Source organism: Drosophila teissieri, chromosome 2L (genome assembly GCF_016746235.2).
Source record: "Drosophila teissieri strain GT53w chromosome 2L, Prin_Dtei_1.1, whole genome shotgun sequence".
NCBI lineage: Eukaryota > Metazoa > Arthropoda > Insecta > Diptera > Drosophilidae > Drosophila > Drosophila teissieri.
Genome location: NC_053029.1, coordinates 7,434,512 through 7,449,378, shown reverse-complemented (window position 1 = coordinate 7,449,378; position 14,867 = coordinate 7,434,512). Strand labels below are relative to the sequence as shown.

At 40.2% G+C, this 14,867-nt stretch overlaps 1 protein-coding gene and 1 non-coding gene across 2 annotated transcripts in view; both read right to left on the bottom strand.

Moving 5' to 3' along the window:
• The window catches only part of LOC122619960 (semaphorin-1A), a 128,216-nt gene that overhangs the window by 94,456 nt on the left and 18,893 nt on the right, over positions 1 to 14,867 (bottom strand). Inside the window, 1 exon segment of the mRNA XM_043797239.1 lies at positions 10,463 to 11,042. Coding sequence (XP_043653174.1) covers positions 10,463 to 10,718 — 256 coding nt within the window. The 5' untranslated portion in view covers positions 10,719 to 11,042.
• Trnaf-gaa lies at positions 2,064 to 2,136 on the bottom strand. The gene has a single exon. It is a non-coding gene; the product is annotated as a tRNA-Phe (tRNA).

Here is a 14,867-nt window from a genome sequence, read left to right as displayed (position 1 = left end):
AGGCATTTGTTTTAGGCCGGGATCTGCTAGGTTTGGCACCCGGTGGCGAAGGGGGTTTTCCTCTAGCGGTAGCCCGCCTGATGACAACAAATTGTAGAGCGGCTGCGTGGGATGTCAACTCCTGTCGCCGGCGATGATGATGCGTATAAGGAAATGGGATTGGATGGTCCTCCCGACGACGTCATCGCAACGAGGGTTGTTCGCACAATTGCTCATAAGCGTATGAGACCCGTGTAATGAGTTATAATGGAAGCCTTAAGGGTTGACCGACGTGGTTTAATAACGTCTTTGGGAATGATGAATGATGATGTGCAGTACGAAACAGATGTTTCAATTATGAACAGATTTCTTAGGAGACGATTATCGAAAGGAGTTATAGGGTTTTTGAAGATTGCTTCCATAACCTTAAGTCTTTAAAGGCTTGAACACAAATATAGTTTGCAAGATGAAAAAGCTTGGACTTATAAAGGTTGAATCTTTGTAAGGCGCTTCCCAGACATCATCGCACATCTGGTAACTGAGAGGCCAGCCAACCAAGCAAGTCAACAATAAGAAAACATCGATTTGCTATTGGCTATCGTAAGTTTTGCATCTCCAGACTGAATGCAGCCAAATGGACGTCACGTGAGCACTTTGCAGTCCAGCTGTGAAGGAGGAAAGTCCTAGGGAAATAAGCTGAAGTTGAGGTTGTTACGTGGGCGCAAGTGGCGAGGATCATTAGCGTGGCGGGAATAGTGGGCAAGGTGAAGAAAACTGGGAGAGTGACACAAACGACGACAGGCGTCCCCATGCGGGCTAAACGATTACTTCTTTTACAAACTAAAATAAAAAAATATATAAAAACTTTGCGACTCTGCTGCTGACAGGCCAACGACTGCAGAAAGCAAAAGAAAAACGGCCGCGACAGCGTGGCCTCAACTTGAAAAAGTTTATGGCCAAGACAAAAGTTTGATTTATGTTTTATGGCGCATAATTCAGGAGGAAAAAATAAAAAATAACAACAAGATTTCGAGAAAAGTGTTTATTATTTTACTGCCTGCAGGCGTACTGCGAAAGCCCAAATAGGTAATTAGGGTCTGGGCAATCACAAGGGTCCAAAACTTTTTGCTCCCCAGCCGCAAACAATAAATTTCGGGTGATATTATAACTAACTATTGGCCTGGTAGCAATAGAAAGCCATAATTAATACTACAATGAAACTAAATCAATAGTAGTACTGTTACTGTTAAGTAACCCCATTCTATTGAAAAATATACGTTTTTAAGTAGCCAAACCATTTTCGTTTCTCATTGCCAGATTCGACACCTAAATGTCGGATAAGCTGCACTTGCACATGCTAAAATCTTTCACTTACCGTGTTGCCAACTGTTGAGCAACTCATTTTCCTGTTAATTAAATTAATTAGAGCACAGCGAGCGAGGAGAAAGCGTAGCATACACGTATAAAAAAGATGGGAGCCAAGTTAAACTTTTTTAATTGCATTCAATGTAGCTGCAAACTACAACGACAAGGATAAAGCGACTATAAGGCGCCAAACAGAGACAGAACATGGCACTGATGACGTTGGCAAGTTGGCTGAATGTAGTTGGTGGTAGTTGGGCGCATTCCTGGCCATCATTTAATGACATTTTCATCAAGGCCCCACCGCCGATCCCGCCCGCAGACCCGAAAACCCCCTCATTATCATTATAATTGTCATGCTGATTTTTGTACTCCCACTTTCGCATGGCGGTGCCTCAGCATTTTCTGCATTTGTTTGGGGTAAAAGTTTTGGCAAAAGTTCGTTCGCATTGTGATTTGTGCGCAGTGGGCGAGATTGTTGTCGGAATTCATCAGACAGCCAGCCTCCATCCTTAATCCTTGACGCGGCGCGACTTCATTTTGTAATGAGCGCACTGTACGGATGTGTCCCCCATAGAGACACCGAAGAATGTCGAAAGTTCACCAAGGGAAATACGCTGAGGAACTACAGAATGGTTCTGCATTACAATAGATAATGAAAATACAGAATTTACTTGAAGTAAAAGAATATAAAAAAAATAACATAAAAAAATAACTGGGCTTGCCGAAACCCGGGATTGAACCGGGGACCTTTAGATCTTCAGTCTAACGCTCTCCCAACTGAGCTATTTCGGCACTTGAGCGAACGGCGATAGAAGCTCAACACAAGCTACAAGGCACAGCTATTAGAACTGTTAGGGCAAGGGTCAAGATTGTTATAAGTACTTCTTATCGCTCAGACACTCAAGAGTAGAAAGCCGAATCGCGATATTGGAGATCTGAAACGCACAGACCGTAAATAGGTTCCGTTGAAGCTCACAGATATAGTGATAATACAAATTAGATTTGGAGTGTGATAGTATTGGTTTATTTCGTGAGTGATTAGTGTTAATAATAGAGGGATAAATCACTAAATAAGTCTATTTGAATCATTTTCCGATTTATACTTATATGTTCAAATGAGGTGACATAATTTTATATTATTTTAGGGTAGGCATAGAACCGAGAAGTTGGGAATTTCAAATTTTGCGTTGGGCAATACCACACACTACATTAAAAATTCGGAAACCCTGAAAACAGATAATCGAATCGAATTGGCGGCAGAGCATAAAGATTGGGTCAGACGGACCATAGCATCAGTTCAGTTTGCACTTCTGTTCTAGCTACTTCAAAGATGAAATTTCTTTTGGTTGCCTTCCTGCTCGGCCTTTTGGCTCTAACCAGAGGTCAGTATTGCCCACAAAAAATTGCATATTTCAATTTATTGTGTCCTTACTATCTTTGCTTCTTATATAGCTACTCCTCTGAGTCCCGACCTCAGATTAAATGGAAACTATGGATATGGAATCGTAAAGGTTAACTACGGCAGATCCATATATCAGACAACACCGTCTCCACCGACAACTTAATTCCTCTTAATTCTGATTGGACTACTAAAATAAAAAGTCACTAATCTCTACAACTTTTGATTTAATCTCTCTGACTCAATTTTGTGTATGATAATACATTTAATCGAACACATGTCATTTGGCATTAACATTTCATTATTGCCGGAAACCGTAGAATTAAAAATTCGGTTTTGCACGACCCGCAAAAACTGTGGTTTTTAGTCGATCCGCGACTATCTGATACCCGTTACTCAGCTAGTGAAAGTGCGACGGAGGCTCTTCAACACTGACAGTTTTTGGCGGTTTGTGGGCGTAAAAAAGTTTTTCTGCAGATCGATGGAACTTTACATTACTAACAAATAATAAAAAAATATTAAAACATTTTGCAAATCGAGAGAAATTTACAAGACTAATAAAAAAAATGAAAAAATATCAAAACATTTTTCAAAAGTGTGGGCGTGGCAGATTTGGGCGGTTTGTGGGCGTTAGAGTGGGCGTGGCAACATGAATCGACAAACTTGCGCTGCGTCTATGTCTCTGGAGTCTGTATGTTTTATCTCAACCTTTGTAGTTCCTGAGATCTTAGCGTTCATACGGACGGACAGACGGACATGGCTACATCGACTCGGCTATTGATCCTGATCAAGAATATATATACTTTATATGATCAGAAATGCTTCCTTCTGCCTGTTACATACTCTTCAACGAATCTAGTATACCCTTTTACTCTACGAGTAACGGTTATAAAAACTGTGATAACAGATGATCGCCTCGGATTGACGGGTGAGCATAGAAGCAAACAGTAGCATCAGTTCAGTTTGCACCTCTGTTGGAGTAGCTAGTCAAAGATGAAACTCGTTTTTTTTGCCTTCCTGCTCGCCCTTTTGGCTCTGACCAGCGGTTTGTATTATTTTCTTTGTATTATTTTATTTTTCAATTTATTAATAAAAATATCTTTATTTAGCTTCTCCTAAGAGACCCCGCATATTAAATACTCCTGACAGACGGAAAGTACCACAACATACTGTCCAGTGGAAATAGATATGGATTCGATTGGAGGAAGTTCGGCACATTAATACATCCGAAAACACCGCCTCCATCGACAACAACTTCCTCTTACGTCGACCAACGACTAACAACGATATAATCTCTCAAATAAAAACAAAAACGAACGCTACAGTCAAGTGACTATCAGATACTTGTTACTCCGCTAAAGGTACAATGGGAAAATAGCATTAATCAAAACCAAGTATTCAACTAGTTTTTGCAATTAATATATAATTTTTCAGTTTCACGCCTTGCTTGAATAACTTGAAGTTTGCTGATTCCAATCGCTACCATTTTTCCCTTACTGCTCTTTGGTCTTTTCTAAAAAGTTGAATTATTAAACTTTTAATCAATTTATCAATATTAACTTTTCACTAACTTTTCAACAGTCAGCCACTCTTTTTTCTCATTTTGGACCACCTCGAATGTGTGTCGTATACCGGAGCTAAGACTCTTTAACTTTTTCATTAGAGTTGTGAGCGGGATTCGCTTCAATTTTTAGTCGTTACGCCATTTCAATTACTGGCCAAGTGCCAGGACGAGCCAGAAAAGGACACACGACGCACGATGCAGTCGGGCAGAAAAGGAAGGGGCATGTCCATGGCAGGACCTGGACGATCATTGGCAAATTTATAGAGACAAAAAGCTAGGACAACGAGAAGAACAAAGGGAATAAGTAAAATGTGTAAAAATGGTGAAGGGAACGGCGACGACAACGTCGGCACCGCCATCGAGCTCATTTGTCCACAGATGCAGTGGCAGAAGAAGAAGAAAAGGGGGCGGTGAACGGTTAAAGTGGGGTAAATGGTAAATGGTAAATGGGGCGGGGTGGTAATGCTGCTGCACTTGTCGTATTACTAATTTCCCTGGTGACCAAGAGCAAGCCATTGAACCTCTCACACTCGTGCACTGATACAAACAAGATCTACAGGATTCAATATATCCAAGCATGGGGCGAAGAAAAATTGGATTTTAACTTTTAAAATGGCTTAAGATGAAAATTAATTTAAAAATATATTTTTAGCCAGAGCATAAAATAATATATTTTAAAGACAAAAACCGGCACTAGCATTACATTCTTTTTTAATGTGTATCTATAAGTTACGCCATTAAACGTTCAATCGTTCGAGTGCAACTTGCTGCATCAACAGTGTTGCCACGGCAACTTTTTGATTAACGCCATTATGAGGTGATTGTTCAGTTCAGGCCCGGCCGGGATAAAGATGGGACGGGTTAAGACCGTCAAGGCTCGTTCCTGGCGACTGCATCCTGCGTCCTGGAGCGGCGACTGCCGCTACCAAATTGCACTCATGTGTGTAATTTATTTTCTCGGCATGAAAAACTTCCTAACCGGAAAATGAGGCACTCAATTAAGAAAACGTTTAATCCATGAAATGTTCCAATTGCACAGACACACAAGCACGACCAAGTGCAGCACTGGGAGGCTGGACACGAATTCATGGGGCGGGTTTTCGGTTCGGTACGGTACGGTACGGTAAGGCATGGATATGGTGTAGGTTATGGGAGAGGATGGAACGACACTGCCCGGTGGGGGCTGTAAAATTGCTGTCTATATAATTGATTGGGTGTGCCTTTCGGATTTGCTCTTCCGCTTCGTTTTTCCTCACATTTATATTTTTTTTATTTTTCTGTTCTTTGTGTTTAAGGCACAACCCAGTGATTTGTAATTCCCATTTCAAATTACATGACCGAAATGTGCTCAATTTAAATGTTAGCATAGTCAAATGAGGAAAATATATATCACAAACTGAAGAGCTGTACAATAAACTTTAAGCACAGAATATCTGTAAAACTTTGCCGTAAAGTTACGAAATATTTTATAACTTACATTTCCTTTATTGTTATACAGACTTAAAATCAATATTAGTTTTTACCCGTTACTCGTAGAGTAAGAGGGTATACTAGATTCGTTGAAAAGTAGGTAACAGGCAGAAACCATATTAGATATACATATATATTTGATATGTTTGTTTATATATTTGATATTGATAACATCATTGAATAAATAACTTTGAATGAATTTCCATTATTTTTTGGCTTACGCAATCATCAATTTAACTATGCGTCTCACATGTTTCGAAAATCTAAATATGGACAGAGCCAAGCGATAGCAGCCACCATTATCAATACATAATTTATTTAAGTGAAATATAAGTGGTCGTGGGTGAGGGGTCCGGGGTGCGGTGTCCGTGATCTAGGCTCCGTGGTCTGGGGTACGGGCTCCGGGGTACGGGGTCTGGGCTCCAGTGTCCGTGGTCTGGGGATCGTGGTCTCGACTCCGGGGTGCCGATGTAAGTATGGACAAGTGGAGAGGAAACAAAGCCAGACAGAAAATCCAAACAAAGTGGGGCAGATGGGGGAATTTTTGTAGTTGTCGCATTTCCGCCCCTTTCGACATTCGACTGCTGCCAAAAATGCATATGGCAAGGAAATGAAAGTGCCGTGTTGAGAATTGTGGAAGACTGCATACATAAGACGTGTGGAAATTATGCGAGGCGCGTGTCAAGTGGCGCAAAACTGCAAGAAAACTTTTCGCCAAGTCGGTGGTTGTAATCCCCCTGCTTAGTTGCCTTCCATTCCCCCTTCCCTTCATACACACACACACACACATAGCGCCCATTTCATTACCATTCCGCATCCCACTCAACGCTTGCAATTACATTGTGAATTAAATTGTAATGAGGCGCATGCGGCGAAATATGAAAATGAGACCGAAGTGCCGGCGGAGCCAAGTGAAACCGGAAAATGGAGGGGGGGTTGGGTTTCGGCACGGAATTCCGACTTCGCGCACAAATGGCAATTAACAGTTATGTTTGCTGTTCTGACACGTTGCAGACAGTTTTAATGACGGCCAGAAGAACACAGAACTGCAGAACTATTTTTGGGCGACTTCGACTTCGAGCAAAGGCCGCAGACACCCTCTGAAAAACGGAGACTTCAAACAGGAAGTTAAGGTTCTGTCTTTACACGGAAATGATTATATTATCACTTATAACTATATTTATTACATCTTATTAAAGTCTACTTCCGATATAGATGCACATTATGTTTTTATGATAAACGAATTTAATCAGCTCATTTAATAATAGTTTTCAATGTTTAATGTTTTCGGTTTTAAGCCGAAAATGAATTTTACCAAATTTGTGGCTTAATGAAACTGTTGAGTGCCTTTTTTCGCTCAGTGCGGAACCTGAGTAATGCAGTTGGTGCCCGCCTAATTGGCTGCCAACGGAAGTTCGTGTCATTTAAAGTCAATGATGGCAACTTTGGTCAGCATCTGGACGTCTTAAACTTCCACAGGTTCAATTGAGCGGAAAATATCAATTTAACAGCCACAGTGAGATGGAGAAATACTAATTTAATTATCACACCTTCTTGAAAATTATTCTACAACATTGACATCAGAAAATATAAGTTTTATTGCTTTAAGTAGTGATTGTGCAGATATCTAATTTATCTTAAGAATGCAAAATCGTGTCCTATTTACCAAGACGTTCGTTTATCCCCTTTACCAGAAATTGGCTTTGTGGCAATCAGGAAATCTGCGCACGTACCAAAATATAAGCAAAGGAAACATTTTGCAAAATGTCCACAAAATTTAGCGAAGAAAGAATGAGGGCTTCGCACTTGCTCTGGGAAGAATGCAGCGCGATAGTGCCCCAAAACGATCAGCATTAGCTGGCTCCCCTTGCCGCCCACTTGATATACGTAATTTTACCACAAATGTTGCGCCCACTTTGGCGTACAAGTTGTGAAAGGAGCCAGAAGAAGAAAGAGAGAAGAGTGCATTTAAATGACCGTTTTGTCGCAGCTCCTAATGACAACCACTTGCGGCTGTCAAATGCAACTCTGGCCACGCAGGGTTGTAATATTTTATGGTCCAAGTGGTCCAATGGTGGAGAAACAGCAATGGCAAGAGCAAGCGTCGGAAAAGAAGGGGTGTTTGCTTTTCATTATACCCAGTAAATGCGGGTATACTCTCGGAGTGAATAGTGCAAAACGAACAAAGCTTGTATTATGAACAGGTATTATCACACAGATGTAACATTTATTGATTAGTTATAACTGTTGTTAAATAATTTTGTTTACAAGGTACTTGATAGTCGAAACGCTATCCACTTTTTTTCTCGCTATTTTGACCAACAATGGCATATGAATGCATGGCCCCACTCACACATTCACCCAGCAGCCAACAGCCTTGCTCATTTGGTCTGCGCCTCCTTGGGCGCATTCATAATTTCCCCATTAACCCTATTTTCCTGTTATGCACGAGTGCCCCAAACAGCGTAGAGAAGAAGCAGAAGAAGAAGATGAAATTGTCACCCAACCACCCACTGGAAATAACGCCTTTCCGTGCCCACTCGCTCTGGCTCCCTGATGGATTTTAAATGAACTTTAACACGTGCAATGTCCCCTGACAGTGCGAAATGAAGGGGACCAGAGCTAAGTAATTGGTTTAGCACTGCGCGAGTGGGGATGGTCGAAGGGGACCGACCGACCGAACAGGTTCGCTTCACAGATTATCCTTGAGTTGATTTTACTGCTAAACTAATAACAAAAAATGTTCATTCCAGTTGGCAACAGCAGTTGGCGCAGAAAGAAGACTTTCCTAATGAGATATTGAGCATGCAGAAATGGCAAATTGCATGGCGTTCGTAAGAAGATTTTACTCAATCCTTAAAGTATTGCAAAAAGAGTATAGCAATATATGCATACGGTTAATAACGTTATCTACTATGTTTTGCTAGCGTATTTACCAACATTTACATTACGAAGTTCAATTTCCTGCAGCCAAACTCATTTCCTGATCCTGAAATGTACTTTTAGCTATACTACTTGATGTGTACGAATTTTCCCAAATGTGATTTCCAATTCAAATTCATAGGTAAGAAAGCATTTCTGAAACCCATTCGGTTGAACAACTTCCTGGTACAGAAGGCAAGGAATCTCTTCCAACACCTAGTAGAACGACTCCATATCTTTGCTGCTGAAATTGTCTTCAAGAATGCAACATTTTCTTTGGCAGTCTGGTTTTTGCCCTCCACTGTTCCCATTTTAGAGTGTGCCAAATGCACATTTAATAACGTAATTTCTGAAGCGTGCACAAGATATTTTTAGAATTTAGTTCTTCTGCGCCAAAAACTCCAGCATCGCCTCGACTTTTTCTCCATCTGCTGCCGGCAACTTTTCTGCTTCATCTTGCACAAACAAAAAGCGGTGCAGAAATACATATGTAAGCAGAACTATGTACATAGCACGCCGTATAAATATATATGCATATACATACTACATAGGTATATGTACCATATATCTGTCTCCAACCTACGTGAGCACGATGAAGAAGTCGCCCAACTTTTTGGCCAAAAAAAAAGGCAAAAAAAAAGTGGGTAAGGAACAAAATTTGCATATGCAACGTAACTCCTGACGACGATCATGACGGCAACGATGATGAGCAGGATGATGATGTCGCACATTGAGGACATACACAGGACACTAGAAATAGCTGCTGGCAACAGCTAACCAACCCATCCAAGCCATTCCAAGCCATCCACACCATCCTCTACCATCCACTGCCATCCACTAACCATCAGCCCAGCACCACCCGACTATCCCCATCCCATCCCCACTCATTTCAGCACTGAAAGCTTCGCCACTTTTATGCAAATAATGTCTTCCAGGAATTTTTGTTATTTATAGTTAAGATAGCAAAACGTGTGGATGTCTGGATATATCTCAAAAAGTGTGTGCATTAGTAGCTCTATGTCTCCCGCTCGCACACACGCTTTGTCCAAGTTATTGCTTCATTTCTTGAGCAAACTTCTTCACCTGCCAAAAGTGGATACTTTCGAAGGATGGCAAAAAGGTTTCCTGATGAGTTGGGAGTTAGGAGTTGGGCGTTGTGCGTTGGGCGTTTGGCGTTGGACGAGTTTTTTGGATGTCAAACTTTAACGAAATATCTGCAACTATCTTCCGGCTTCCTGTCATTGCCATCGCATGAAAGTCTGGCAGTCAAATTACATTTTGTAGCTCATAAAAATGTTGTCATTAAAGTTTTTGGCAGCTGACTTCGATTCGTTGCTTTCATTTCGTTGCCTAACATTCCAACTCCGACTCTGCATCTTTTATTGGTCATAATTCAAATTGGCATTTGCTTTTGTCTTAATTTGGTTACAATGATTGTGACTCTGCACAGTGCCATTGCCAAATTCTCTTGAGATTTTCTTTGACTGACATTGAAATATGACAAATAAATTTGATTACGGGAGTGAAAAAATTCCAATAAATATGTAAATTGTATGTATTTCTTGAACATATAAAATCTCGTATGAATATAAACAAATATTGTGAGAAAGATTGTGACTAAATTAAACAACATTTTTAGGCCACAAAACTATAAGCTTTTTGTGGACATTCTTCAAATTGAAGTGTAACTTCCACCATTCAAATATCTTATGTGTAAAATAAACAAATGAATACTTTTATAAATTCTTTGGAACTAAACTCACCTAATTCAACGTAGAGTTTTGGTCGTATATTCTCCTGCCAGGCACTTTGATTACCAATCACGAGGACTGTAAGTAGTAGGAAGACTTGCATCCAACCGTATCCGTAAGATTTGCTTAACTTATGTTTCATTATTGTTGCTTTTGCCGTTGCACCTTTCAAATGCATTTTGTGGCCTTTGTTATAGTTGTTGTTGCTGCCGCTGCCGTTGCCGTTGCCGCTGTTGTTATTGTGGTTTGTGTTGTGTGAATTTAACATTTCTATTTTGCATAAAATTTAGTTAAATTTCAGTTGGTTTGATTAAATTTGCAACATCTATTATTGTTGATTTTCTGTGTGTGCTTTGCCTCTAACTTTATTGCACTTAAATGGATTTGATTTTATGTTTGTTTGGCTTGGTTGTGCGTGTTTCCGAGTTATTGCAGCTGAATTTACTTTTTACTTTTAACTTTAAATTGATTTTAAATTATTTCAAAATATATTGATTAATTTTTTGTTCAACAACTTGTCATAACAGGGCTTAAATTGTCTCTGGGTTTTATGGGCGAACAAATGGATTGCGGGTTGAAAGTTCAGTCATTTCTGTAACGAGAGAGAAAGTGGCAAGGTATTAGTTTAGTTTAAGAATAATAAACACTCGGCACACTGGTCGTATGCGCAATTTTAAAGCCTTCTGCGTAACCATATGCTGTTGCTCAAGAAGACACTCTTTGAATAATTGAACCCAATATATATTGTCTTCCAACCCTTGTTTTAGCATTTTTTTTTCAATTTCGCATGCATACATTTTGTGCTCGATTTAATGTAGGTCTCGTTTACCCTCTGCGCTTAAATGGGCTTATTGTGCAATCGTGTGTGTGCACACCCGCACAAACAAATACCACACACACACAGGCACACACGCACATGACCACGCCCTCTTTTGGAAAGTCGCAGAAATTGTATTTTTTTTGTTGTACCCCGCCCCATGCAGATAATTTTAGCGACCTTAGCCCACAAATGGAAAGCTGTAAGAAGTGGAAAACAGAAAATATACAAAAAAATATAAAATAAAATAAATGAAGAAAGCAAGAACAAGGCGAGGCGAGGCGAAAAGAATCTGAAAGGCAGTAGGTAATGGGTAAAATGGGCAAAAGGCGGATGAAGAAAGCGAGCAAAGAGTGGGTGAGAAGAGAAAAGGTGCCAAGTAGCGTGCACAGTTAATGAGTTTTTCAGCACATCCCCCAGCCACCCACCACCCAACACCCAACACCCATCGAAACTGTGGGTGGTTTCGAGCCCCCAAGTAGAGGAGAAATGCAGAGAAATTAAAATGTGGCACGAAAATGTACAAATCTAGCACACGAAGGGGTTGACAAGGTGCGGCGAGTGGAGGCGGAATGAAGGCGGAATGGGGTTACTCGGTGTCATAAATCTGCCACAGGTGAACTTTGAGGTGGGTGTGGCTGGTTGGTTGGCTGGGTGGCCAGAGTGCAGTGCAATTTGTTTTTCCAAGTCATGTGCATCTGTGTGTTGGCTTCGTTCTAATTATGACGTCAACGAAGCGCCGAGGTGCCAACCAAAAGCGAACGAGAATGCACAAAAAAGACTATAAAATACCCGCAAATTAAACTCAAAACCTCTTTAAAGACTTAGTTTATATTGGCAATAAAGTCTTTTTGCTGGAAGAACTATAGTTAGGTATTTTGACTACCACTAAGAAAGACGTTCAAGATACTTGTGTATACTGCAAAATTAAAAACATAAAAACATCTGTTTCAATCTTTAAAAAAGAGAAATAAAGACTTTGTTTTTGCCACGAAACTATTATATACCCTGCAGTGTCCAAAAGTACCCTGTACCAGAATGAACCGAAACGAACTGGAGGTGAAAGGGCAGCAGGTGATACACATACATATGTACCTACGAGTGGAGCATCCACTTTGCAGCTCCCCTGTGCTGTTTTGCTGTTGTAGCTCTGCACACTCTACCGATTGTTAGTTTGGATAAAAAGCAGACAGACACACTTGCCGCTTTAGATGCGAACATGTTTGAGGGCAGTATAAGTGGCCATGTGTTTGCCAAGTGCCTGTAAGTGTTCACGCAAAATTTAACCAAAAACGCTGTCACTGAACAGTAAGCCATAAACTATCGAGAGCAGTCGATGGCTGTTTGAAGAGCACACAAAAAGGACATTGAGCCTGTCAAGGTATTAACTGCTTAGAGTGCAAGGGAATAGGAATACAAAGAACGAAATATAATACAAAATAGTTGAATATTTTCTGGGTTTTCAAAAACACTATTTCTAATTTAAATACTAACACAACTCCAAGCTGAACAAATTTATCCAATTAAAAATATTTAACAACGCTGATATGATTTCTGCTCGCACAAAATATAATATAATGGCACTATTGCCCCAACCATTTGCATAAGTCAAAACCTAATTGTGTTGCCCATTTAGCTGCAATTGCAGCATTTCCAACACACAAGTTTCAATGTTTAGGAATAATTTAGAGCTAAGCATTCGGAAGCCATCTACTATTTCAACTCGTAACCCGCTTACAAAGTGCAAACATAAAACATTTTTGGGGAAAGCTATCAAAAGAGAGAGACGTTTTGCCAGGCATATACAATTATTTTTCATGCAGCGGCAACAACAAGAACTGGCTAACGAAAAATGAGGCAGTGCCACGCCCACTGCGTTTTGGCGGCCTTTTTAACTGCATGTTGCACTGTACTCGCCGCCGCACGGACAACTGAAAAACTGGAAAACTGAATTTTCCGTTGTGCAAGGACTTAGGGCACTGGGGTCTGTAAATGGCTACCAAAAATTAAATGCCTCGAATCCCTGCAGACAGCACGAATATGTCAAGTGCGTGTGTGTGGGTGTGCGGGTGAGTGTGCGGATGAGTGTGTGTGTGCGGGTAAGTGTGTGTGTGTTTAAACAACAAATACAGCGAATGGCTGGCAGCAAGAAAAACTGAATAGTCCAGATCCTGCGTCTGAGCCTGATGCATGGCGCATATTACTCAAAAATAATGTCTGCTCAAAAAATAAAAACAATAATAAGTGCAAACGAAATTGGCTTTTGTGCAGTAGTAAAAATACCCTGGCTTAAGTTAACTATTTAAATTAAAATCTAAATATTTAAAAAATATAAAATTTATACTAAACCATTTACTTAGAAAAAACTACAATTTGGTAAAAGCTTTCATCAGCTTATGGATAAAATTTCAATTAAATTAGCACCTTTAGCTTATATTTTTACACTTATGATAACGAATGATAAAAGCCCCTTTCAGATATATATTTTTAAAAACTTATTCAAAAATAGTGCATACTTTAGCCCGTCAGTGAGTCATGGGTTCCCTACGCGATTGTCAAGCATAAAAAGCGGTACCGGCATCAGTTTGCACACTCACCCGAAACCCACTCAACACACACCACCCACTCAACACACACCACCCACTCAACTCACACCATCCACTCACTTAACACTCATCAGGCGATGCAATTTGTTTTTTGCGGCCGCCATTTTGTTGCAGCCTTTTGCAAAATGGCCGCGCCGCCATTGCGAACACAAGAGTTGGGAGCAAAAAATCAGCTCTTAATATACAAATAAATGCCGCAATTCGCGTTTTGTTTTCCATTTGTATTTGTGTGTGTGTGTGTTGTGTGAATGTGTTTTTTTATCGTTTGTCTGCCATGGAAAATATTTATGTTGCAAATCTTTTGCGGCCCGACGAGTTTTTCTTCATTTTCAGTTGTGCTTTATCGCTTTTCTCCCTTTGGTTTCGGCTCGTGACTTGTTTGTCTTGTCTGCATATCCTGCAGCGATTTGTTGTGTTTTCCTCGTTTTTGGCCTGCAATGGCTCCTCAGCTCCTTCAAATCCTTGTAAAAATGGGATTTGCCCTTGTTGTCGCGCCAAAGTTCTCATTTATTAGCCTTGCTTATGTCTGTGTCTGCTTGAAAATATTTTACAATTTTTACCAGCTTTTATGTGTGTTTGTGTATATGTGTGTGTTGCGTGTTTGTGTCCTGGCACCAAGACAAACAGATTTATTCGCTTAGAAAACTTTGTATCCTTATCTCGGTCCATGTGTCTTTGTTTGTGTTTCGTGTTTTATGTTCATCTTCGAAGGAGGGTGGTTGTGGGGAATGAGTGTGTTTCGGCACTAGAGTAAATAATCATAATGGAATTTTTAAGGCTTATGACAATTTAACATGTTGCTCGCATGTGAGTGTACACACTTGTCTTCGTTCTGCCTCCAGCTTAACTGTGAATAATGGGATCTAAATCCGAATGATATGAATTTACTGTGTTGAAAATTTAAAATGCATTTTGGATTGATATAGGGGCACTTACTTAAATCTTCAGAATTTTGAAGCATTTATGAAAGAAATTCTATAAATAATAAAATGTT